Genomic DNA, 24,196 nt, shown 5'->3' on the forward strand with positions numbered 1-24,196 from the left:
TTTTTTTTAAAGGAGAGTTTTAATTGGCTTTAAATGAATCTATATTTTAATAAAGTCCTAGGTAATGCATATGTTTATTAAGGTTTTATAAGTCCTGGTATATGTCCGTATTATTTAAATTGCTAATGATTTAACTATCCTTAGTTAACTGGGCAGGTAGGAAATTTTTCCAGTCTATATTGATTCATTTTGTTAAGTTATCCCTAAGTCATGTCATTACTATTAATTTTTTGGTATTTTTAAAGTTTTTTTTTTTTTTTTAGACAGGGTCCCCCCAGGCAGTTTAAGCTGGACTTGAACTCACTTTGTAGCCAAGGTTGGTCTCAAACTCACATTTCTCCTACTTCAGTCTTCCAAGAGCTAGGATTACAGGCATGTACCACCATGCCTAGCTTTGTACTTTTAAAATTTTAACTGTAGATATTTAAAAATAAAAGTACTTGCATGAACTCATACCTCTTTTTGCTGTACCTGGGTCTGAATGGGAGCACAAAGCAATGTATTCATTCCTATTAAGGAAAAAGAAAAAAAAATGTAGTCACCAAAAATTTCTATCAAGACTCTGATTTTCCACTTCCTAGGCCCTTTAACAGTTAAAAGTACTATCTTTACTAGATACTAAAGTTCTTCATAAGGGCCTAAGAATTAAATTTCATTAAGATTTTTAATTGTCTTTTGGGGAAGTGCTGGGGAATGAATCCAGGCCTTGCAAGTGCTCTATCATTAAGCTATACCACCAGTTTCTAAATTCTTTGAAAGACAGAGATCGATGGTTATTGTTTCCTCTGTGTGAATATTTGTAGAATGTGGCAACAATTTTAAAAGTTAGAAATTTAAACGATTACTTATTATATTTATTATGTCTTTTTTTACTTCCCATATAGCAGAGGTACATAATGAAGAATACTAAATGATGAGAATGAAAGATCAGGATAAGATTTTAAGGATCTTTTATGCTATGTTAAGGAGTTCCATAATGAAACATAAGCATTTTATAAAAATAAGTACAAAACCAGGCATGATGGCACACTCCTATATTTCTAGCACTCAGGAGGCTGAGGCAGGCAGATCATTGTAAGTTTGAGACCAGGCTGGGCTAAAAGTGAGTTTAAGGCCAGCTTGAACTGCCTAACAAGACCTGTCTCAAAAAGACAAGAAAAAATATCCATTATAAGATATAATGCACTTTAGAAAATATTCATTTTAGAAAAGTAATAAAAACATAATAAAGAAAATAAATCCAAGAAAAGATGAACCAATAAGGTAGCTACAACAATAGTTCAGGTATAATATGGTAAGAGTTTCTTTTACGGCAAGAAACAACAAAAAGAATTAGCTGGGTGTGGTGCTGCACACCTGTAATCCCAGCACTCAAGAGGTTGAGGCAGGAAGATCACTGTGACTTCAAGACCAGCCTGGGCTACAAAGAGCTCAAGGCCAACCTAAAATGCATAAGGAGACCCTGTCTCAAGAAGACCAAAAAAAAAAAAAAAAAAAAGATTCAAAACATTTTAAAACTGAAATCCAGGCATGGTGATCCACATCTGTTACTCTCAGTGCTTGGAAAGAAGGACAATGCAGGAGCACTGCAACAAGTTTGAGGCCATCCTAAACTATAGGAAGAGCCTGTCTCAAAAAAACCAAAAAAAATTATTATATAAAGATTTAATCACAAACTTAACTTTGTCTTTTTCCTTTTTTTTTTTTTTTTTTATCAGTACCAGGGATCGAACCCACGACTGCCTGCTTGTAAGGCAGGCGCTTATGCCGCTGAGCTAAATCCCTAGCCCCACAAACTTAACTTTGGAAATAAGGAATTGAGGATACTATATACTAACAGGGAAAATATTTATATATATGCATGTATATGGCAAACTTTAGTACATATGACAAATAATTATAAGACTTTTTGTGAGCCAGGCATGGTGGCACACGTCTATAATCCCAGCACTTGGAAGACTGAGGCAGGAAGACTGTTGCAAGTTCAAGACCAGCCTCGGCTACAAAGTCAATTCAAGGCCAGCCTGAACTGCATAGTAAGACCCTATCTCAGGGGGCTGGGGATTTAGCTCAGTGGCATAAGCACCTGCCTTGCAAGCAGGCAGTCGTGAGTTCGATCCCCAGTACCGATAAAAAGGAAAAAGACAAAAAAAAAAAAAAAAAAAAAAAGACCCTATCTCAAAAAGACCAAAAAAAAAAAAAAAGACTTTTTGTTTGTTTTTTGAGACAAGGTCTCTCTTTGTATTGCAGGCTGGCCTTGAGCTTACTTCGTAGCCCAGGATGGCCTCAAACTCACTGTGATCCATCTTGTCTCACCCTGAGAATTTTAGCAAAAGCCTAATTTATATCAATCTTCCATTTATTCAGCAAGCACTGATTCAGGCTTATAATGTACAAAAATTTCCAAATGTGCATGGCACAAGGAAGAACAAGACAAAATTTCTGGACTTAAGAACTCAAAGTTTAATAAGAGAGCCAAAGTAAATACCTAAAATTTTATGTGATAAATTCTAAACTAGACTGAAAAACAAACAGGGTGGTCAGTAAGCATGTAACATAGTGGCTAACTCCATGATTTTGTCAGTAAAGAATCTATTTAAGATAGTGTTACCTGCAGAATAGTGCATATCTGTGAATTATTACCAATTCATGATGATAAGAAACAACACTTATAGCAAATGTAAATCATGTGATAATTCCTTCATCAAGAAAGCCTTGCTGGCCGGCATGGTGGCACACACCTGTAATCTCAGTACTTGGAAGAGTGAGGCAGAAAGATCACTGTGAGTTTGAGGCCAGCCTGGGCTACAAAGTGAGTTCAAACCAGACTGAACTGCATAGCAAAATCTTGTCTCAGAAGAAGACCGAAAAAAACACCCCAAAGCAAAAAAAGCCTAAGAAAAAAATGTCAGCAGAACACAACAATTAAATTTGCACTGCATTTAATTTACATTATGATGAATGTTCCTTTTCTGTCAAGAAGTGTAAAACTTTAAAGATTGGCTACTTTGACTACTCCAGTTAGGTGAAATATAAAAGTAAAATGAGGGGTCAGGGATATAGCTCAGTGGCAGTGTCTGCCTGGCAAGTGCTAGGTTGTGAGTTTCATCTGCAGTACCAAAAAAAAAAAAAAAAAAAAAAAAAAAGCAAAATGAAGTGAAAAAAAGAAAACTGACAGCCAAATTGGAATCAGAAAGCATTTTAGGTAGAGAAAATGGCATTCATAATGCATACACACAGAAAATGTTCACGGGGGGATTGCAAATAGTTCATCAGGGTCTAGAGCACAGAATACCTCTAAAGGGCAGGACATAAGGTTGGAGAAAAGAATAGTTTTTAGTGCAAATTATAAAGCACTTTCTAAGTCAGTGTTAAGGAATTTGGACTTCATCCCATCAGCAAAAAGGGTCATTGAACCATTTTTAAAATTTTTATTTCATTTATTTTTTCACTGAACCATTCTAAATGAGGAGGTAATATAATTAAATTTAGAAATATCAAGAACGAACTGGAAAGATATGAAACTAAATATAACAGTCCAAGAAAAAATAATGAAGACTTGCATTAAAACAATGGCAGAAAAATAAGAGATAAAGAGAGTTGCAAAATATTTAGGAGACAGAATAGATAGAAAGTAGAGGCTAATGAATATGAGGAATAAAGGAAGAGTTCAAAATAATTCCTCCATTCTAGACTTGAATGAGTGAGCAGAAATCCAAGATAGAAAATCAGAAGGTACAACAAGTTTGAGAGACATCATAACATGCTTATCAAAATTTATATAAAGGCCTTGTATAAAGAACCAAGCTTTCTTTAAATTATTTTTTCATGAATCCTATATATATTACCTATCAAGAGACAAAGAGAAAAGTATACAATAAAAGTATTATGACCATACTTACCAGTAATCTCACAATAACTATCTTCTGAATTATTCCTAAAAATCAAAAAGGCATTTTTATAATCTTTATCCCATACAGTTACCGAGAATAGCAATATTTAAAAGAGTAGGGAAAGTCGGGCACGATGGTAGACTCCTATATTCCTGTGTCATGATGGCACACTCAGCAAGGAGGCTGAGGCAGGATTGCTGCAAGATGGAAGCCAGCCTGGGTTGTATGGTGAGTTCAAGGCCATCCTGATTGTGTAGTGGAAAAAAAGAATAAGGAAAGCTGGGCACACCACGGGATCACACAGTGATTTACGCCTGTGATCCCCGTACTCTGGTAGGTTGAGGCAGAAATACTGGAAGTTTGTGCCCAGTCTAGGCCATTCAGAGACTTAGTGAGACCCTATCTCTAAAAACTAAGTTTGAGAATGAAATCGCTGCATTAGGGCACGTGCACTTAAAATCCTGAATGATACTGCCAAATTGCCTATAAAATTTACAGTCCCACTAGTAATCAGCAACTGTTTTTTTGGGGTGGGTGGGACCAGGAATCAAACTCTGAATCTTGCATTTGCCAGGCAGAGTGCTATGCCACTGAGCTATTTACTCCTGGCCCTGAACTTCTTCTGTATATCCTTAACTGATAAAAAATATCTCAGTGGAAGGGGCTAGGGATTTAGTTCAGCGGCATAAGCACCTGCCTTACAAGCAGGCGGTCATGAATTCGATCCCCGGTACCGATAAAAATGAAAAAGACAAAAAAAAAAAAAAAACTCAGTGGAGAGTTTTTGGCAACCCACTTGGGACTGCTTCTGACTCTCTCAGATAAATATATTCGACTCTTTAAAAAAAAAATCTCAGTGTAATCCAAATTTGTATTTTTCTTATGATTAATACAGGTAAGCATCTTTTCATTTGCTTAAAAGTTACTTACTTTTCTATGTAGATGTTTAGCATTCCAAATCTGAAATTGAGAACTTTTTGAATGTGACACTCAAAAAGGCTTGTATTTGGAGCATTTTAGAATTCAGAGTTTCAGATTAGGGATACTCAGCTGATAAAATCTACACAAATATTAAAAATCTCAAAAACTGTGAACTCTGAAACACTTCTGGTTCAAAGTATTTTGGATAACATGTAATTGTTATTAATATTATAACAAAAAGACTAATGAAAACAATCTATTAATGAATTTAGTAATTTATATATGAAAGTAATCATCAGTCTACTAAAACTATAAATTAGATAATACACATCTTCATTAGACAGAGCAGTAATTACACTACATTTTGCAAAGACTTTATGTTTTAAATTAATGCTACGTATTTCCCCAAAGGGCTACAAAAACACAAAAATGTTTTGTTTTTGTTTTTTGAGACAGCATCTTGCTATAAAGTACAGGCTGGCCTTGAACTCACTAAGTAGCTGAGAGTGGCCTCAACACTCACAGGGATCCTCCTGTCTCAGACCCTCAAGTGCTGGGATTACAGGTATGTGCCACCTCTTTTTGTGGCCAAAAAGAAATTTTTTTTCTTTTTTCTAATTTTTACAAAGATAGAGTTATTTATTCATGTTATATTACTGGATTTCACAGGCAAAACTCCAGCTGTCTGTTCTTGAACACCAAGGTCAAGTACACCCCCATCCCCCAGTAAATACACATCATATGTGAGAAATAAAAATGCATAGCACAACAGGTCTCAAGGAAATGAAAGTTGTTTCCTGGTTGTGTGATGCAATCTATACCTACTCTGTGGAGACCCTCATTAGGCTAAATGCCAGTACAGCATTTCCTTTATCCTCCTGTGCCAACCTCAATCTTTCCCATGTCACATGGGGTTACCAGCAACATGATAGGCAGACACAAAGAAAAGTATAACATATGACAAATTCCACAGAAGGCTCCCTGAACTCTCAGCCCTGGAATTTCCAGTGAGAAAACCAAAGACACAACATTTCACAGGCTAGGAAAATGTCCTTGGTTGTGCCTTGGGACTGGGGCTACCCTCTGTAGACATTAAAAAGTCATCAAATAGTGGGTACAAGTGAAGCAGAATTTCCCTTGGTTCTGAAAATGAACCATGTACTCATGAATGAAAATGTAACAGGAAAAAAGAAACAAAAAAGAAAATACAGAATTTTAAGAGTAGGGACTGGGGATTTAGCTCAGCGGCATGAGTTTGATCCCTGGTACCAAAAAAAAAGAATTTTAAAAGTGAAGGAAGTAACAAAAGAAGTCACCATTCAGCACATTTGTTTCCTTTCTTTTAGGGCACTTTGGAAAAGTCAGGCTCTAGGGACAGAAAAGCTTCTATATTTCTCAAAACTTACTCTTCAATACCTAGCTCCCAGGTCTCTGCCCCAGAGGTCTTACCCACATCAAGGATCCAAAGATGATTTTACTCTTCATAAAGCCGGGCCAGCTAACTCAAGAGGCCCATTTTTGGCCTCTACAGCATATATTATTTTTTCTCCTAAAAAAGTTTGATTCCCTCCCACATTTAAAACACCATTAATAATACACAGGCAATTCTAGTTTATATAACACACCCAGAAAAATTGTCATGACTTAACATTAAATAGCCATGCAAAGATGGATCAACACAAAATCAAGCTAGACCATAATCAGAACTTGATTTGTTCTTTAAACTAGAAGCTGCTTCTTTAAAAACATCTTTACATTCAGAAAAATCAGACAACTTAGAGACAACATTGTAAGTGAGAACACCAAGGGCCTTTACTCTAATGGCTAAAGTTGCCTTGGGTTTAATACATAAACAGGACAAAGGTTCAAGGCTCAAGTTTTAAAATTTTTTTGCTGTGAAGACACACATAAAATCTAGTTTTTTTTTTTTTTAAAAGGCACATAACAGGGGCTGGGGATTTAGCTCAGCGGCATAAGCGCCTGCCTTGGAAGCAGGCAGTCATGAGTTTGATTCCTGATACCGATAAAAAGGGAAAAGGAAAAAGACAAAAAAAAAAAAAAAAAAAAAAGGCACATAACATACAGTAATAGGTGCATACCACTGAAAAAAGGGCACATAATAGGAAACTGGTTGAAACTTTGTGTTTTTTGTAAAACTTGACAACCAAAAGGTACCCTCCCAACCAATTTCAGCAGTAGTCTCCAATTTTTCTTCTTTCTTTCTTATTTTTATTTTTGGTACTGGAGATCGAACTCATGATCTTGCGCTTAACAGGTAGGTATTTACGCCACTAGCTAAATCTCCGATCCTCCAATTTTTCATAAAATAATACAAACGTCCCATTTTTAACCAAAATTCTTATCCATTTTACAAGTTAGCAATTTCATCAGTGGGAATGAGTCCCATGGTCACCAATTTTGAGCTGTGCAGTTCTGAGGCTTTGTGGTGACACTGTGAGCATGTCCAGAAGCCCCCACAGCCTGATATTTTCTACATTGACAAACACCTTGAACTGCTAAGAAGTCACACAAGCCAAGTTGTAGACAAAATGTCACACTCCTCCTGGTCATCAGGAGAGGTGTCTGAATGATGAGCAAGAGACATATTACTCAGACTGCACAAATGAGAGGGACCAGTCCAACAGACTGACAGACACACAGCAGAGATCCCTGGCCACTGTAAATCTACTATTTGAATCAAAACACTAGGTTGGTGTCCCAATATCCACTGTGATTTTTGTATATAATTGGTGTCTCTCTATGTCCAACAGCTGATAGGTGAGTGAGTTCAAACCATCAGAGTACATTGTCTCCTCAGTGTGTGCATTTTGGGCAAACCTCTGAGGATTGGGTTCATTTTCCTTGTCTTTTGAGTGGCGGAACATGCGATACCTCCCAACCACAGCATTTGGGCGAGATACAGACATGCCCTTAAGAGATAATCTGTTAAAAATATCATCATCTTCTCCTCCCCAGCCCCAGTAATTATTAGGAAATCCATTTATGATAATAAACTGTCGTTTACTTAGAGCAGAGACACCTCCAAAATACTGAACATAAGGCAGGCTAAATCCAAACTTGTCCATTGCAACAGAAATATGTCGTGGCTGTGAAAAACACCTGTAAGCATTATGATCATCCATTGGGATGAGGTCCACATCACTGAACACAAAGCAGTTGTAGTCATAGTCCTTTAAGGCTTCTTGAAAGCCAATATTGAGAAGTTTAGCACGATTGAATATATAGTCTCCAGCCTGGTTGATAACATAGATACCATAGTCTAATTGTTGGCGCTGTAGAAGGGGGTGCAAATAATACAGCAAATATTTGAGGTGCTCCTGCCGGTTACGGAATGGAATGATGATGGCCACCTTGTGAGGAGAGATGCATTCCTTGGGGGTATAACGGCCGCCCATCCTTATCTCTGGATTCTGTGTTGCCAAAAATTCCAGATCCACAGGGATGTTAAATTTGATCACCATGGGTCCAATAAGTAGTGGGGACTCCTTGGGGCAAGTGGGCAGCAATAGTGCTTTTGTGGGGAACATTGGGACAGAAGTCAAGTTGTTTGTGGGGCTGTGGTCAGAATTCACACCAGGACTGGAGACTTGACCCAGGAGAGGCTGAGCAGAGATATTCAAAGGAGGCAGTGCCCAGGTCACTCCAGACTGGGGTTGCCGAGGGGGATGCCTGCTGGCAACGATGCCCAGTACTGTTGTGGGGACTCCAATTAGCCGGGGCAGGTGGCTCAGGTTGAGGCTGGACAGGTAGTAGACAAGGGTGACACCAAAGTGCAGTGCAGAGAGGGCCACAAGCAGGCAACAGGCACGGTACAGGGAGCCACAGGGCAATGTGGCACTGCCACTCAGTAGCTGCTCCTGAAACCTCATCTTCCCATGCTGGCTTTAAGTGGGAGGTGAGCTACAGGTGAGTCTGCCCAAAGAAAAATGTTTTGAATGTCACCCTGTAGCTAAGGCTGGTCTCAAAGTTGAAGACATCCTCTTGCCTCAGCCTCCTGAGTGCTGAGATCACAGGCATTCATCCCCACACCTGACCTAGGAATAAACTTTTTAAACAGAATTTGAAATGTCTCTTACTTACCAGTTAAACAGAACATTTTCTCCTGCTTCTGTTTCTAAAAATAAAATAAAAGTTTTTCAAAGATACACCGATAAAGCATTAAACAAACAAAAACTCATAAACAGAGATTAACAATTCGAAAAAACGAATTACTTACTATTCACCCTACTTTATATTCCCATGTCTCAAAGATTTTTGTTTGAGACAGGATCTTGCTCTGTTGCCCAGGCTGGCCTTAAAATAACAATTCTCCTGCTTTAGCCTTCAGAATAGTTGGGGTCACACATACATACCACTCTGCCTGGCTTGATGGTACCTTTTTTTTTTTTTGTCTTTTTGAGACAGGGTCTCCCTATGCAGTTCAGACTGGTCTTGAGTTCACTTTGTAGCACAGGCTGGTCTTGAACTTGCAACTGTCCTCCTGCCTCAGCCTCCTAAGTGTTGGGATTACAGGCAAGTACCACCATGCAGGCTTCATAGTAAACTTTAAGTATGAATATGGTAGCACATACCTGTAATCCCAGCACTTTGGGAGGTCTGAGGCCAGCCTGAGTCAGTGACTTAACAAGATCTGCCTTAGAAAAATTTAAAAAAGGGCTGGGGATACAACTTAATATAAAGGCCTCTGAAAGGGGGGAGAACCAGACACTAAGTTATATCAATTACCTGGTTAGATAGCCATACTAAAATTTCAAAGAAAAGAGTTAGCAGGGACTATAGTAACATAACATATTTACCTGTAATTCCAGACTTTTTCGCTATTTTCGTATGAGACTCTGTCTGGAATACTCTAAAACTGAAAACAAAGATGAATGGAAATATGTGTATTTTAATTAGAATTTTTTGGTATTAATTTATAGTATATTTTGAAATAAGTAAAGAAAATCTTTCTTTCTTTTTTGAGGTAGTGCTGGGAATCAAATCCCAGTTTCATGAATTCATGAATGTTAGTTTAGTGTTCTATCAAGTTTCACCCTCTGTGCAAAGACACCAGGGGGAAAAAAAGATAAACATTTTATTTCAATTTCCACTATTATATTATTTACTATTATTATTTAAAATGTCAAAATTAGTCTACCACATTAAAGCCTGCTATGATTTCCTTTAATGAGTCCTGACCCAATCATTGTTTTACTCTTTTCAATAACCTAAAATATTGATTTGATTCAACAATTATCAAACCCTTCCTATATACCTGGCATTATACTATATCCTGGGATACAAACACATGATTCTTGGCCTCAAATAGCTTTCACTACAAGAACAGTGACTTTTACAAAATACTGGGTTCCAGTATGTTATTTTCATTCATGCATATAACATATTTTGATCATATCTATCTCCTATTACTGTCCCTGAAAACCGCATTCTCTTGTTCTCTTTCTCTTGTGCAGTAAGACCCCCTTCTACTTTTCATGCCATCTTTTTTTTAAATTCCTCACACTTGTCTTATAATACAGTACTTGTCTTTGAGTCTCTTAATTAACTTAACATGATCACCAGTTCCATCCATTAAACTGTAAATAATGTAATTTCATCCTTCTTCTTTGACTGAATACTATATTATGCACACACACCATATTTTCTTTCTTGTATTGTTTATTTTTTTTTGAAACAGGGTCTCACTATATACCCAGGGTAGCCTCTAACTTGAAGGCTTCCTGCCTCCACCTGCTGAATGTTGGGATTACAGGCATGTACCACTGCACCATTCTATACCACATTTTCCTTATCCATTCTTCTGCTGATGGGCTCTTAGGCAGGTTTTATATCTTTATATCTTAGGTAGGTTTTATATCCCAAAAATACAGGTATTTGAGTATCCCTAAGTATACTGGCTTTAATTCCTTCAGGTGTATTTTATAAAGGAGGAATACAGCTGGTAATTTTTTCTAGTTTTCTAGTGCTAGTACAAGATAGTTCTGCTTTTAGTTTTTTGAGGAACCTCCATACTGATTTCCATAATGACCACACTAATATGCATCACTACCAGCAGCAGTACAGAAAGGTTCCTTTTCCCCTGGCAATCTCACCAACATTTACTGTTTTTTTTAAAAAATTCTTTTTTTTGCTTTGACTTACTGTTTTTGTTTTATTGGTAATACAAATTACTGGGTTTCATTTTGGCAATTTTGCATATGCATTTATTATTTTCATCCCCCCCTGCAACCCTATTTTTGTATTATTGATAACAGCCATTTTGACTGGGGTAAGATAAGACTCTAAATGTAGTTTAGATGAAGGAGAACAGATGGGAAGGGGAAATAAGAATTTATATGTGTTTTGCACATAGACTAACTCAAGGTGAGTGAAATGATCTTGTACTAACAAAGATTTTTTAAATGTAGTTTTGATTTGCATTTTTCTTATGGCTAAAAATGTAGAACTTTTTCATATACTTATTGACCATTTGTACATCTTTTGAGAAGTGTCTGTTCAGTTTATGTGCCTATTTATTGATTGATGTGACAGTTATCTGATTGCATCAACTTAAACTCCTCTCTTCACCTTTGAGGTTGTCTCCTGGCTTCCAGCAGACTCCTTGGCCTTCTGATATGAACTTGCATAAACACTATAGTGAGCTGCAGGTCTTCAACTTCTGGCTGGATCTTTCAGCTCTCCAGTAAGCTGACAGCTATTTTACATTCTTCCACACCTGACTGTAGGCAGCTACTGTAAGTCTACCTCGTAAATCTTTAGATATCCTGCATTAAGTGTTTCTCTAGTGCGTGCTTCAGCAGCACATATACTAACATCTGTTTCTCTAGTGAGCGTGAAATACTAAAATTGAGATCTTTGCTTTTTTGCTATTAAATTCTTCGTATATTTTAGATACTAATCTTTTCTTGGGACAATAGCCACCAAAGATTTTTCTCTGATTCTGTAGGTTATCTCTTCATTCTGTTGGCTATTTCTCTTATTGTGTAGAAACTTTAAGTGCTAAGTGCTAAGACAACAGGTGTGTGACACCATGCCCAGTCATGTGGCCATTTTAACAATATTAATTCTGCTGACCCATTAACATAACAGGTCTTTTATTTTCTAGTGTCTTCTTAAATTCTGTCTTCAGTGTTTTGTAATTTTCACAATAGAGATCTTTCATCTTCTTGGTTGGGTAAATTTGCAGATTTTTTTTAAAAGTTATTCCAAATCAAATTGTTTTGCTAATTTCTAGTTCATTACTGGTATATAAAAAGACTATGGGATTTTTTCTTAATGTTGGTTTTTGTATTCCTTTTCAAAGTCAGATCACCTATCTAACCTTAACTATCTTTTTTTTTGTTTTTTTGGTTTTTTTTTGAGACACAATTGTGTAGTTCAGGCTGGCCTTGAACTTACACTGTTGCCCAGGATGGACTTGAACTCATGGCAATCCACCTGCCTCAGCCTCCTAAGTGCTGAGATTACACACGTCCCACCATTCCTGGCTGGCGTTATCTTACTTATAAAATGAAGGGTTTGAAGGGTCTCCAAAAGGTTCCTTCTAATTCTCGACTTTCAAAAATTTATTTTCATACATCTATATTATATGGAGATATAGGAAAGAAATCATATCCCAGGTACAAAAGTTCTCAACTCAAAAGAAACACAACCACCAGGTCTGGTGGTGCACATCTGTAATCCTAGCACTTGAGACATTGAGACAAGAAGATAGCACTTAGGAGGCTGAGACAGGCAGACTGCCTAGGTTACATAGTGATTTTAAGGACAGCCTGAGATATGTGAGACTCTGCCTCAAAAAATAAATAAATAAATAAATAAATAAATAAATAAATAAATAAATAAATAAAAAACAAAGAACCACAGTCAGGCTGGGTATGTCGCTTAGTGGTAAAATGCTTGCCTAGAATCTGGTCCCAGCATCACAAAGAAGAGGAGGAAGAAGAGGATGAGGAAGAAGAAAAAGCAAAAGCAGAAGAATTTTAATAAATTAATAGCAACAAAATACAATAGAAAAAATATATAGCTATATTCTATCTGGTTAGTTCTATATAAGAAATATATGGATTTCCATATATAATTTTGTATCATACTATTATTACCTGTGGTATATTCTCGGATTTTTCAAATATACAATCATTTTTTCTGAAAAAGGCAAAAGATTTACTTCCACATTTCTCATTTTTATAGCTCCAACTTCATTATCTTTTCATTGGTTACCACCTCAAATACAATGTTAAATAACAATGGTGATAGTAGATATTGTTTTATTTCTGATTTTAAGAAAACCTCAATATTGCTCTTGAACATAACAGTCAACAACCTGTTAAACAACAATTCTGTTATGTTTCTTTAATCCAAATACCTTATCCAAATCGTGTTAACATATTTGATTTGGTATAGAAAAAAGCATTACCTATAACATTTTTTTCCTTTCAACTTACTTTATAGTATCTGCAAAGCTGACTCGTCGAGAGTTTTTCTTATTTCTCAAAGCACTGGATTCCTAGGTAGAGAGAATACATGGTATGATGCTTAATGAAACCACTGTGGATTAATTCTTCAGAGATCAAGTCTGATTCTAAATTAATTTGAAATTATTTACCAAAAGATCCCAATGTAGAGTACTTAATGAACATGAGTATGATTTTCAATGAGTTGACTATGATACAACAAATCAAGAAAGAGAGGGAACAAAAGTAATGTTACCTATTATGGTGACCTTATTGTAATAAAGACTTTATAAAATTTTAATTGTAGCAAGATGTATATACATAGGGCCAGAGATACAACTCAGTGGCATAAGCACCTGCCTGGCAAGCTCAAGGTCCTGAGTTTGATTCTTGGTACCAAAAAATAAATAAAATATATATAACATAAAATGTAAATTGTAGAATCTAGCTGATGAATAGATGAGAATTCACTGCAAAATTCCACCTTTTGATATGTTTGAAGACATGTTAAACCAGGTGTAATGGCATATACTTGTAATTCCAGCACTTTGGGAAGCTGAGGATCAGAAATTCAAGCCCAGACTGGGCAACTTAAGAGACTTAGCGATACCCTGTCTTAAAATTTTAAAAAATTCTGGAGATGTAGCACAGTGTTAAGGCCTTTAATCTCCAGTATTAAAGGAAAGGAAAAAAAGGAGTAAAAAGAATGAAGGACTGGCCATATTAGAGATCACATCATGTATAAGTACTTGTAGGCTTAAAGTTTATGTCTTGTTTGGAGAACAAACAACTGAATAGTGAGATATATGTGTGAAAGAGACAAGAAAGAAGGCTGAAAATATATGATTTACAGATTATTAATACCAGCAGAGTCAAGTTTTTAGATTTTTTCCCCAATGTTTGGAATCAACTCAGGACCCTGCACATGCTGTACAACCATTTGACTACCCTGCCTGTAAGAGTTTGGATTTTGACCTAAAGACTACAGAATGCTTAGTCTTACACATTCAAATAAGAATCGTGTATGATCTTCTGTCTTCTTATAGTTAATAAAATACCACTTTGAAAATAGCAATCTAGGGCTGTAGATTTAGCTCAGCAGCATAAGCGCCTGCCTTGCAAGTGTGCGGTTGTGAGTTTGATCCCTGGTACCGATAAAAACGAAAAAAAAAAAAAAAAAAAAAAAGAAAGAAAGAAATCTATAAGGCATTTGCACTACTTACCTGAACTGTTTCATTCCCATTTTTTAGGTCCTGAAGAGGACTCCTTGGGGGTTTCAAAATCTAGAGGCAATAATTAAGAATTATTCAAGAAAATCTAGTATATGTGTTAATAATCAGTATTTCAAGTTATCCCATAAATAGTAAAACTTTCTATAAAAACCTATGAAATGCCTCAAAAGTCGTATTACTCATTGCTTTATGGCAGATTTAAATAACTGATTTTTTCTAATCCTGTCCCTGATTATTTTAATTTAGTTTCCAGGGTTTCACTATGCAATTCAACTCACAGCAATCCTCCTGCCTCAGCTTCCTGGGTGTCTGATCATTTTGCTCCCTCTCATTCCACGTGGTCTGTGTGAAGCTCCATCCAGTTATGGGTATAGGAAGTAGTGCTGTCTAGAACAATCTATTATTTGTTTATCAATAATGATTGGTTCAGGAACAAAGACTTGATCCTATCAGGATAACTCTACCAACAAAATTCAGTTCTTGACCTTTTTTTTTGTTTTAATCTTGAGGAAATAGATACTATTTTTCAAATAGGATTTGAACTTGGAAATAGGTACGGCCAGATGCACAACAATCACAGGTAGAGAGTCTGTCTGCTAATAGAGATTGCCCAAAGAAAATAGTCAATAGAAAAAGAAAAGGAATCCTACCAGGGTAATACTGTAGGACTCCCTGGTCAGTAAGTGGTATCTATAGCCATCTGTCACTATGCTTTTTTCAGTTTTATAACCCAATGTACATTTTACGCTTAAATCAGTTTGAATTTTTTTATCTTGCAACAGCTGTGTACTCTAAATTAATTATAGTTTTAAACAGCTTTCTTAAAGTATAATTTAAACAGCATAAGATTCATTGAATTATACTCAAATTCATAACATACGATTTTTTACAGAATTTACATATTTACCAAATTGGGTAACCAGATTAAATATTTGAGTCTTTATCCAGAGAACAATAGGGAAACCAGCAGTGGTTGAAGGGGAAACCAACCAAAATTACTGTGGCATACAATCATCATTCAACAAAAAGTAAGAATTATTGGGTTGGGTGTTTAGCTCAGTGGCGTAAGTGCCTGCAAATGCAAAGTCGTGAGTTTGATCTCTGTACCAAAAAAGAAAAAAAAAAAAAAAAAAAGACTTATTAATTAAAATGTTTCTTACTGAGGAATGCCGTCTTCTAATAGGTCTCTCTGTATTAGCACTGAAAAAAAAGGGAAAAAAAAAACTGTATACACAGGTAAAAGATTGAATTTTCAAAAGCCATGATCACATTAATCCTTCCATGCTATGGCCAATTGGCCCCCATTTTCATTTAGCATTCTGGCCAGCACAATTTATATTGCAGCACAAGACTTCAAATTCAGTATTTAGGAATTCAATGTTGTGTTTTTCACTTTGTTTTGTTTTTGTAGGGATTAAACTCTGAGTCTTGCACATGCTAAGCAAGTGTTCTACCACTGATTTATAATCCCAGGCCGGTTTTTTGTCCTTTCGAAACAAGGTCATATTTTCACTTTCTGAAAGCTGGAGTTTTTTAATTTGCAAAAACTTTTTGTTCAATAACCAAGGCCTGCTGGCTCTCAAATAATGTTTTCATTCACGGTAAGGACAGTTCACCTTTGATGCTTTCATTTTCTTTAAGTTATCAAATTTTAGCTGAAGTAAATCTATGCAGTAGGTAGTTATTATCTTCCAGAGCACCAGAGCTGGCAGGTATGAAAGCCTTAAACTCTAAACTTTCACATAAATTATTAAATTTCTTTAAGCTTCTAATTTTGCCTAAAAGATGTTTTACCATTCTTCTGTTCCAACATGGCAAACAACCATTTCTGCTGCACAAATTCTGTTGGAAATCTTTCATCTGCAACAGTGTGGCTATGTGTACCTTCATTCTTCACATCTGTTCTCTATTAAATGCATTTTGCTTTAGTGACTCATATGTACTTAACTCTCATAATGATAAGCTAGCATTCCATTGCTGCCCTCCCATCTTCTAACTCTGCAAAAAGTTGCCTTTATTACTGGGATCCAATGCTTGCTGGAGTGACTGGCTCAACTATACCTCAAGATCTTGTTTTCAGGGGCTGGGGATTTAGTTCAGCGGCATAAGCGCCTGCCTTGCAAGCAGGCAGTTGTGAGTTCGATCCCTGGTACTGATGAAAACGAAAAAGACAAAAAAAAAAAAAAAAAAAAGATCTTGTTTTCTACTGAAGCTTTCAAGGTATTGCAGTAAGAAACTGCATCTTTTTTCTCTTCTTTAAGCCAGTATACCCGATTCATTAACTTACTGTTAAGACTTTCTGTCTGTACTGTCATTCATTCACTTCTCTAAGGGTGGTCTTCACACCTTCCATTTCAGTTAGCTCAATCTGAAGAGCCAGTATCATCTCTGAAGACATGCTTTCATGTACATACTCAGACATTATCTATATTTCCTGACTTCACAGAACTTCCTTTCTTTGTGCTTCAACTGTTTTTCATTAACCTTAGCTTTGTCCATTTTCAGTTTTTTTCTAATATTAGTTTCATCCACTTCCCATCCATGGCTTCTACTCAGTTGCTCTTCTAATTGCCCTTGCTGCATTTTCTGTTATGTTTAAATGTTTGTTTTGGAAAAGGGTGTCACTATGTGATTCAGGCTGGCCTCAAAACACACAGTTCTCTTGCCTCAGCCTCCAGAATGCTAGGATTACAGGCATGCACCACCAGGCACAGCTTGCTGTTATTTAATAGATTCATGTTTACAGCTCATTCTTTCTTTTTTGGTACCAGGGACCAAACTCACAAGCTCATGTTTGCCAAACAGGCACTTATGCCACTGAGTTAAACTCCTGGTCCTCCACCTGGCTAAAACTTTCTAACATTACACTCAAGCACAGGTTGGCCTCCTCAGCCTCTTAAGCACTGGGATTACAGGAATGCACCAGATGCCTGGCTTAACATTTGACTCTTGAATTCAACCTCTCTCTGAAGAGCATACTTTTCTTGTTTATAATTATCAGTCACAGTCTTCATTTCACTATTTAACCAATCAATTCTGCAACTCATCTTGGCCCTCTAGTAGTTGTAAACTATACTGTGTAGCTGTTAGTTATATTTTTTCAACCTCTAAACTTCCTTTGAAGATCTGCAATTATATGTGCCTACATGTTCTTTTCCTATTTTAAGCCTTATTCCTATCCTAGTTGCTGCAGTCAGGGAGTCTAATTCAAAGTGACAGGATGCTAATGCTCTTATTCATTCAGGAGTCTTTGGTAAGTGCCAGACAACTGTGCTTTGTGCAACATAATTTACCATACCTAGTGAGGTGTAAGACCAATAGTCTACAAATCAAAAGATTCTAGCTCTGGTCTTACAATTTTTTTTTTTTACCAAGTTTTGAAAATACAAATGCCCATAAGGTGAAATGATAATTTGTTAAGAGTAAGAAAGACAAGTAGCATGGAGAGTTTAGTGATCTGGAGAATTCCTGGATGGGCTAAAAATCACAGTCATAGCCAGACATGGTGGCATACACCTGTAATCCCAGCACTAGGGAGGCAGAGGCAGGATTGCTGTGTGTCCAAGGCCAGCTTGGGCTACAAAGTGAGTTCAAGGCCAGCCTGAACTGTAAAATGAGACCCTGTTTTTAAAAAAAAAAAAAAAAAAACCAAAAACCAAAAACAGCCACAATGATTAGTCTGCTATAGTAGCTGTTTGAAGTAATGTATGAGAGCTGGGGATTTAGCTCAGTGGTGTAAGCACCTGCCTGGCAAGCATGAGGTTGTGAGTTCGATCCCTGGTACAAATAAATAAAAAAAGTAACCTATGAAGGGCAGAGATGTAGCTCAGCCTCACAATGCCTGCCTGGCAAATGTGAAGTCCAGAGTTTGATTCCCAATACAAAAACAACAATAAGGACAAAGTAATATATGACCCTAGAATTGCTGAAATTGATTTTTTTTGTGTTTGTTTTTTAAGACAGGGTTTCACTTTGTAGTACAGGCTGGCCTGGGAATTCACATGATCCTCCTGCCTAAGCTTCCCTAGTATTGGGATTATAGGCATCTATCACCACATCCAGCTAAAATAGATTTTTCAAGAGAAACTGAAATTATTTTATGAAATCCTGGAGATTTTGTAATTTGAAAACTAATTCAAAAATTAATAAACATGTATAGTCCGAAAATATCATGTCCATAGCCTGCAAACAGGTCGTCAGCTGGTGATACCAGCCGTAGACAAATCATTTCATTTCTCTGGGCATCAGTTTTCTCATCATTAAATTAAAGAGATGGCACGTAATGTTTAAAGATTCTTTCACTTTTGACTCCAGATGAATTTATACAAAGATGATAAAGGAAGATCTCACTTTGTAACATTAACTTTTTCTCCCTGGGACACAATAAAAAAAGATTTCAGAAGTTATTGATAAATCTTACTAGTTGGAAAATATTTTTCTCTAAGAGTGTAACTTTTTTTTTTTCTCTTTGAGACAGAGACTCACTGTGTAGTCCAGAATGGCCTGGAATTCAAGATCCTCTTGCCTCAGCCTCTTGGGTGCTGATTAGAAGTATATATGACTATGACTTATGAATATAATATTTTTAGCTGCACTGAATGAACTTACTTTTCTTCATTACTCTCTGAAGACATTCCATCCATTTTTGAAGAACACTTTTCTGTAACAACCACACAATATTAGAAAAAGTTAGAAGGAAAATAAAATCTATAAAATTGAGAGCACAGTTGTGATTTTACGGTTACTAAGAGAGAACCAAAAATAAGAAGGAAAAAGCTAATGTGTGAGCTCTAAGCCATGAACTATTTAACGAACTTTATTAAACCATCTTGTTAATACTTCTAGAAAATTTTAAAATTTAAGATACAATCTGTAATCAAGATGATATGTATGTTATTGGGAGAAATAAAATTTTGTGTACTTAGTAAGAGCTTATGGATGTTATAATTCAACCCCAAAATGGAAGTCAGATATCTAAAACAATAGATTTGCATCATATACATATTTACCTTTAAAAAATTGAATATAAGTACTCAGCAAAAAAATTTAAGACATAAAAATAACATATAAAGTAGTGCAGCTAATTATGATTGACATTCTAATCAATGAAAATTTGCCTAAAAACTTGAAGAAGCATAACCTGAAATTTTTTCAAGTAGTCTCAGCTCCTTCCTACCCATAATTCTACAGATTTTTCCCTTGATGCATAAACTCTATACCCACATTTCTGGGTAAGAAAAAGATGTCACTGCAGATTTTTTTTTTTTTAAAGAATAACTAGAAGTTTTTATTTAACTGTTATTAACATTTTCACCAGTCATAATTAACAGTATTTTAAAAAACCAGTAACAACCATTAGCTTAATGGTTAAACTGAAAACAATACACATGGCCCCTAATCATTCCATTCACTTGTATCTTGGGTACCACCCCTCAGTTCAAGTTGCCATGACCTCTCACATAGAATACTATAGTATCTGCCCCCCTGGTATCCCTGGTTTGCCTCTTTATCAAGACCTATAAATTTCTATAGAATCTGATCCCTACTTGCCTCTCAGACTTCCATTTCTCCCCACTGTTTTTCTCATTATGCTAGCCACATTAGCCTTTCAGTTTCTGTGTATCTAGGCTGTTTGAAATCTTTCATAAACCAACACATTTATACATTTATATAAATTTGCTATTCTCTCTCAGCAAGAAAAACACTCTTGATAGTAATGCATATATCTCCTTTGTAGTACTACCAGAATTGTAATTTAAAATTCTGCTATGTAAATGAATTATTCATTCCTACCATCACTCCAAACTTTGCCCAAAGTGATGAAAATACAGCAGGTATGTATCACATTTACTATGAAAGCCTAGCAGTGCAGTACTTTGTAAACAAAAGAATCTCTATAATAATCCAATGAACGAGTAATTAAATAATTATTTAAAGTTACCTGGGGTGAGAATATAGTTTAGTGGTAAGGCATACTTGCAAACTTAGGTTTGATTATTTGGTTATTTGGGTTTGATTTCCAGAACTGTAATTAATAATAAGGTTGCCTTTATAATTATCAACTTGCTTTTTTTTTTTTTTTTTTTGTACTGGGAATTGATCCCAGGGTTTGCAAATGTTAGACAAATGATCTTATCACAAGCTGCATTACCATCCCTTTTAAGAAACATTTTATTTTGAGACATGGTCTAGTTCAATTACCCAGGGTAGCTTGAAACTTGGACTCTTGCCTCAATCTCCCTAACAGCTGGGCTTACAAAACATGTACCACCAACCCCAGCTCAGTTTACATAGTTTTGTCTCCTTTGCAAATACTTTCAAACTCAGTCAACATATTCAAAATCCATAGGAAAAAAAATTACTGTCAGCTCAAGGTCACCTAAACATGGCTGTTTGAAATAACTGCATCATTCCTTCCTGCCTACAGACCAATTAGCACTTAATTAACTGATAAGATTCAAAGCTTAAGTCACAAAATTTCATTTACTACATAACTAAGTTTCATCTTCAACCAACATAGGGAACCTCACATTAATATGTTAAACTTCATTTATAAAACTCATTGATTTCTGTCATATTAATTGATTATTAGCTTTTTTTTTTGGTATGTGGAATTGAACTCATGTTTGACTTCATGTTTGCCTGGAATTGATTATTGATAGACTCCAAAATCAGGCATCTGGCACCTAGGGATACTGTAACATACGAGAGGTATTTGGATATTTTAAGTTTTTGAGACACAGACCCATTCTTCTCTTTCACTCCCAACTCTGTCAATACAGGAGCTTAAACCCAGTGGCACTCTAACACCAAGTTACAGCCTTACTTCTTTTCATTTTGAAATAGGATCTCATTAACTTTCCCAGGCTGTTCTTGAATTTGCAATCCTCTTGACTCACTTACAGAGTAGATGGGATTACAGGTGTGTGCCACTGTCCCACACATACAACCATTCTTGACATCAGTCAGGCATGAACTACTGCTATCATTATATTAGTCTTAGTAACATATTGTGGAATTAGATCATTGACAGTATGAATAAAAGCAAGTACTTTTTATCAAACTCATTCAGGAAGTAAAAGTGGCATTGTACAATCTGATTTCAAAATTTGAGAAGTTGTACAGTGTCCAAGAGTTAATACATACTGAATTGTTGAGGATTATCTAAGAAAAAAGTAAAAATAGCTTTTTCATTCAATGTATAAAATTTTAATGGCTACTAAGTTGTTAGGCCATAAATACTATTTAAATTGTTTGGATCTAGTTAATGAATGGAACTATTAGATCTTTCTTTTAGCTAATGGTGCCATCTGAGCCAAGAAAGTTTGGGAACCACTAGTCTAAATAATCCAGAGGGCCAGGTGGTGGTGCATGCTTATATTCCCTGAGGCTGAGGCAGGAAGATCACCATGAATTAGGAGCCAGTCCAGGTTACATAGTGAAACCCCATCTCAAAAAGTTAAAAAAAAAAAAAAAAAAAAAAAAAACAGAAGTCTGTAAACCATTAACAATGGGCCAAATCAATCCTGAGCTAAGGGTACTTTTTACATTTTTAATGAGTTATCAAAAAAAAAGTAGGGGAGGAGACCAAGGTGGTAGAGTGATAAGCAGAGAACAGCCTCTCTGAGAGTCACTATCCAGATGCTGGAAAATAGCATAGTGAGGCAGGCAAGGAGGGAAGTGGGTCCACTGGACCCAGGAAGAATTTGAAATGCAAACTGAGGCCCACAGAGATAGTGAAGAGAGAAATTCTAGTGAAGAATGCAGTATCTGGCAGCACCTTCTTCCTGAGACAGGACTCACTGCAGGTGAAGAGCAGTTTGAACCTGCAGATACAAGGTCACAGGGATGGCTAGTGACCACAGAGGCCTTAGCAAAGAGACATGGCAGTGGAGGAGCACAGCAGATGGGAGGGGCTGCACTGGCTGACACTGTTGGTCCTGATATTCTATGATTGAGACTAACTAAAAATACTGTGGCCAAGGAACCAGAGACTAAGCTAAACAAGCCAACAATTTTTCATCTCCAAGAAACTAAAGCCGTAAGATCTTCCAACAGATTCAAAACCCAAAAACCAGCTGCATTTGGAAGATACCTCAGAGAAGTATCACCTAAGAGTGTTATAGTGTGTTCTGAAGGACCCTACTTAAGCCTCATGTAATCATGGACAGGGCTGAGTCTGGGGTTCCTGATTGGTTTGTTTTTTGGTGCTCGGATTGGTGTTGTCAGTGCTACACTCACCCAGGGGTGGAGCCAGGATACAGGGTAAGGGTTGGGGGAAGAAGGCATGGTTTCTTGTTTGCACCTTATTGTTTGCCATACCACCCTGCCTTGCAGCCAGCTGAGTATGGACTGAAATCTCTAAGAACTGTAAGACATAAATGTTTTCTTTCCTAATTTTGGGCACCAGGTATTTTGTCTCAGCAACAAGAGAAAAGTAACCAAAACAAAGGGTCCTAAATATTAGCAATAAAGCAACCCCCCATAAGCAACTTATAGGCATCACTCCAGAAATTAAACTCAAAAAAGAGAAAATAAAATGAGAAAACACTCAAGCAAAATGCAGTCCAGGCATCCAGTTCACTAAAGGCAAATTCAAGGGGCAATGAGATGGGACAATCTGAAAGGCCCCTATCAGGTCTCTCTAAAGTGGCAACAACAAAGCAATTGAATAAGGCTCTGGAAAAAATGAAATCAGAAATAACCTCTGCGATAACTACAGAGATTACCAAAATATATATCATGCTCAATGACTTTAGAGCAGATACATACAAAAAAAGACCTACAGGCTTAAGAAAATTATGGAAGCTCAGCATAGGAAAGAAATGGAATCCATAAAGCAGATTCAAGCAGATATTCGGTGATAAGATTCGGCCAGCCTGGAACTTAGCTATCTCTAACATGACATTCACCCAACTGGCTACCAGCCCAGGGAAACAACTTATCTCTCCAAAAGTAAAGTAACTTCTGTGTTGTTTTTCTAGTTCCAGAAAAACAAACAAACAAAAAAACACCTCCCACTCCCTTTTTTGTACATGCATCAAGCTTTCTCCAATCCCAAGACTCCACCCAATCACCCAATCACACCCCCACCCTTCAGCAGAACTCCATAAAAACCGTTTTCCAGCTCCCCTTTTGAGGGATCTTGCATTCTTCTGCAGCCCTTCCAGGTCTACAATAAAGGATCCTTTATCTCTCTCACTCTCTCTCTCAGCTATGCCATTCGGATCAGTTGGGGCATGTAGGTCCTAGGGGCCTCCCCCAGTTTGAGCTCCCCCCACCAATAAGCCATCTCTCTATTTTTCTCTCATCTCTGCCATTGCCATTACTAGCCTTCATCCGCCACCGACACACATCAGTTCTCACAGATCCTCACAGGTGAGCCACCTCTCACTTTGGGGCTCCTGTCTCATAAATCATATCAGGATCATCTCTTGTACACATCCCTTAAGAGGGCCACGTCCTATAAAAGACACACACACACACACACACACACACACACCCCTACCCATTCCCTTGGTGACACCTGGCAGATACAGGTGCTGGGGATCTCGTTCTCATTCACATTCCTGAGAAGGGTGATGATTCTTCCTGGGAATTGTGACATAGCCTTTGAGGACTTTGATTTACCCTTAATTCGCCCACAATAGAAAATATTTCAGGGGGCTGGGGACTT

General features: G+C 36.7%; 2 protein-coding genes across 8 annotated transcripts in view; both read right to left on the reverse strand.

The window, feature by feature from the left end:
• Positions 1-24,196, reverse strand: part of Knl1 (kinetochore scaffold 1) — a 76,349-nt gene that overhangs the window by 39,007 nt on the left and 13,146 nt on the right. For all 5 annotated transcript variants that reach the window (XM_063250283.1, XM_063250281.1, XM_063250282.1 and 2 more), the window contains 8 exons: positions 19,129-19,180; positions 15,681-15,720; positions 14,512-14,571; positions 13,280-13,341; positions 9,632-9,690; positions 8,916-8,949; positions 3,903-3,937; positions 457-509 (listed from right to left, as the gene is read on the reverse strand). In XM_063250283.1, the coding sequence (XP_063106353.1) occupies positions 457-509; positions 3,903-3,937; positions 8,916-8,949; positions 9,632-9,690; positions 13,280-13,341; positions 14,512-14,571; positions 15,681-15,720; positions 19,129-19,163 (378 nt within the window). In that variant the 5' untranslated portion in view covers positions 19,164-19,180. The remainder of the gene's footprint in view (positions 1-456; positions 510-3,902; positions 3,938-8,915; positions 8,950-9,631; positions 9,691-13,279; positions 13,342-14,511; positions 14,572-15,680; positions 15,721-19,128; positions 19,181-24,196) is intronic.
• On the reverse strand, positions 6,716-14,571 carry LOC100716103 (beta-1,4-galactosyltransferase 1-like). Of its 3 annotated transcripts, XM_063250284.1 has the most exons (4): positions 14,512-14,571; positions 13,280-13,341; positions 9,632-9,690; positions 6,716-8,880 (listed from the first exon to the last, which is right to left on the reverse strand). In XM_063250284.1, exon 4 carries the CDS (start codon positions 8,702-8,704, stop codon positions 7,520-7,522), a length of 1,185 nt encoding a protein of 394 aa, XP_063106354.1. In that variant the 5' UTR covers positions 8,705-8,880; positions 9,632-9,690; positions 13,280-13,341; positions 14,512-14,571; the 3' UTR covers positions 6,716-7,519. The 3 variants fall into 3 exon arrangements, with proteins under 3 accessions (XP_063106354.1, XP_063106356.1, XP_063106355.1); XM_063250286.1 differs by lacking the exons at positions 13,280-13,341; positions 14,512-14,571 and adding an exon at positions 8,916-8,949 and having other exon boundaries at positions 6,716-8,747; XM_063250285.1 differs by lacking the exons at positions 13,280-13,341; positions 14,512-14,571 and adding an exon at positions 8,916-8,949 and having other exon boundaries at positions 6,716-8,836; positions 9,632-9,666.

This window comes from Cavia porcellus, unplaced genomic scaffold, assembly GCF_034190915.1.
Source record: "Cavia porcellus strain 051 isolate PalLab524CR breed Dunkin Hartley unplaced genomic scaffold, mCavPor4.1 scaffold_6, whole genome shotgun sequence".
In the NCBI taxonomy this organism is placed as follows: domain Eukaryota; kingdom Metazoa; phylum Chordata; class Mammalia; order Rodentia; family Caviidae; genus Cavia; species Cavia porcellus.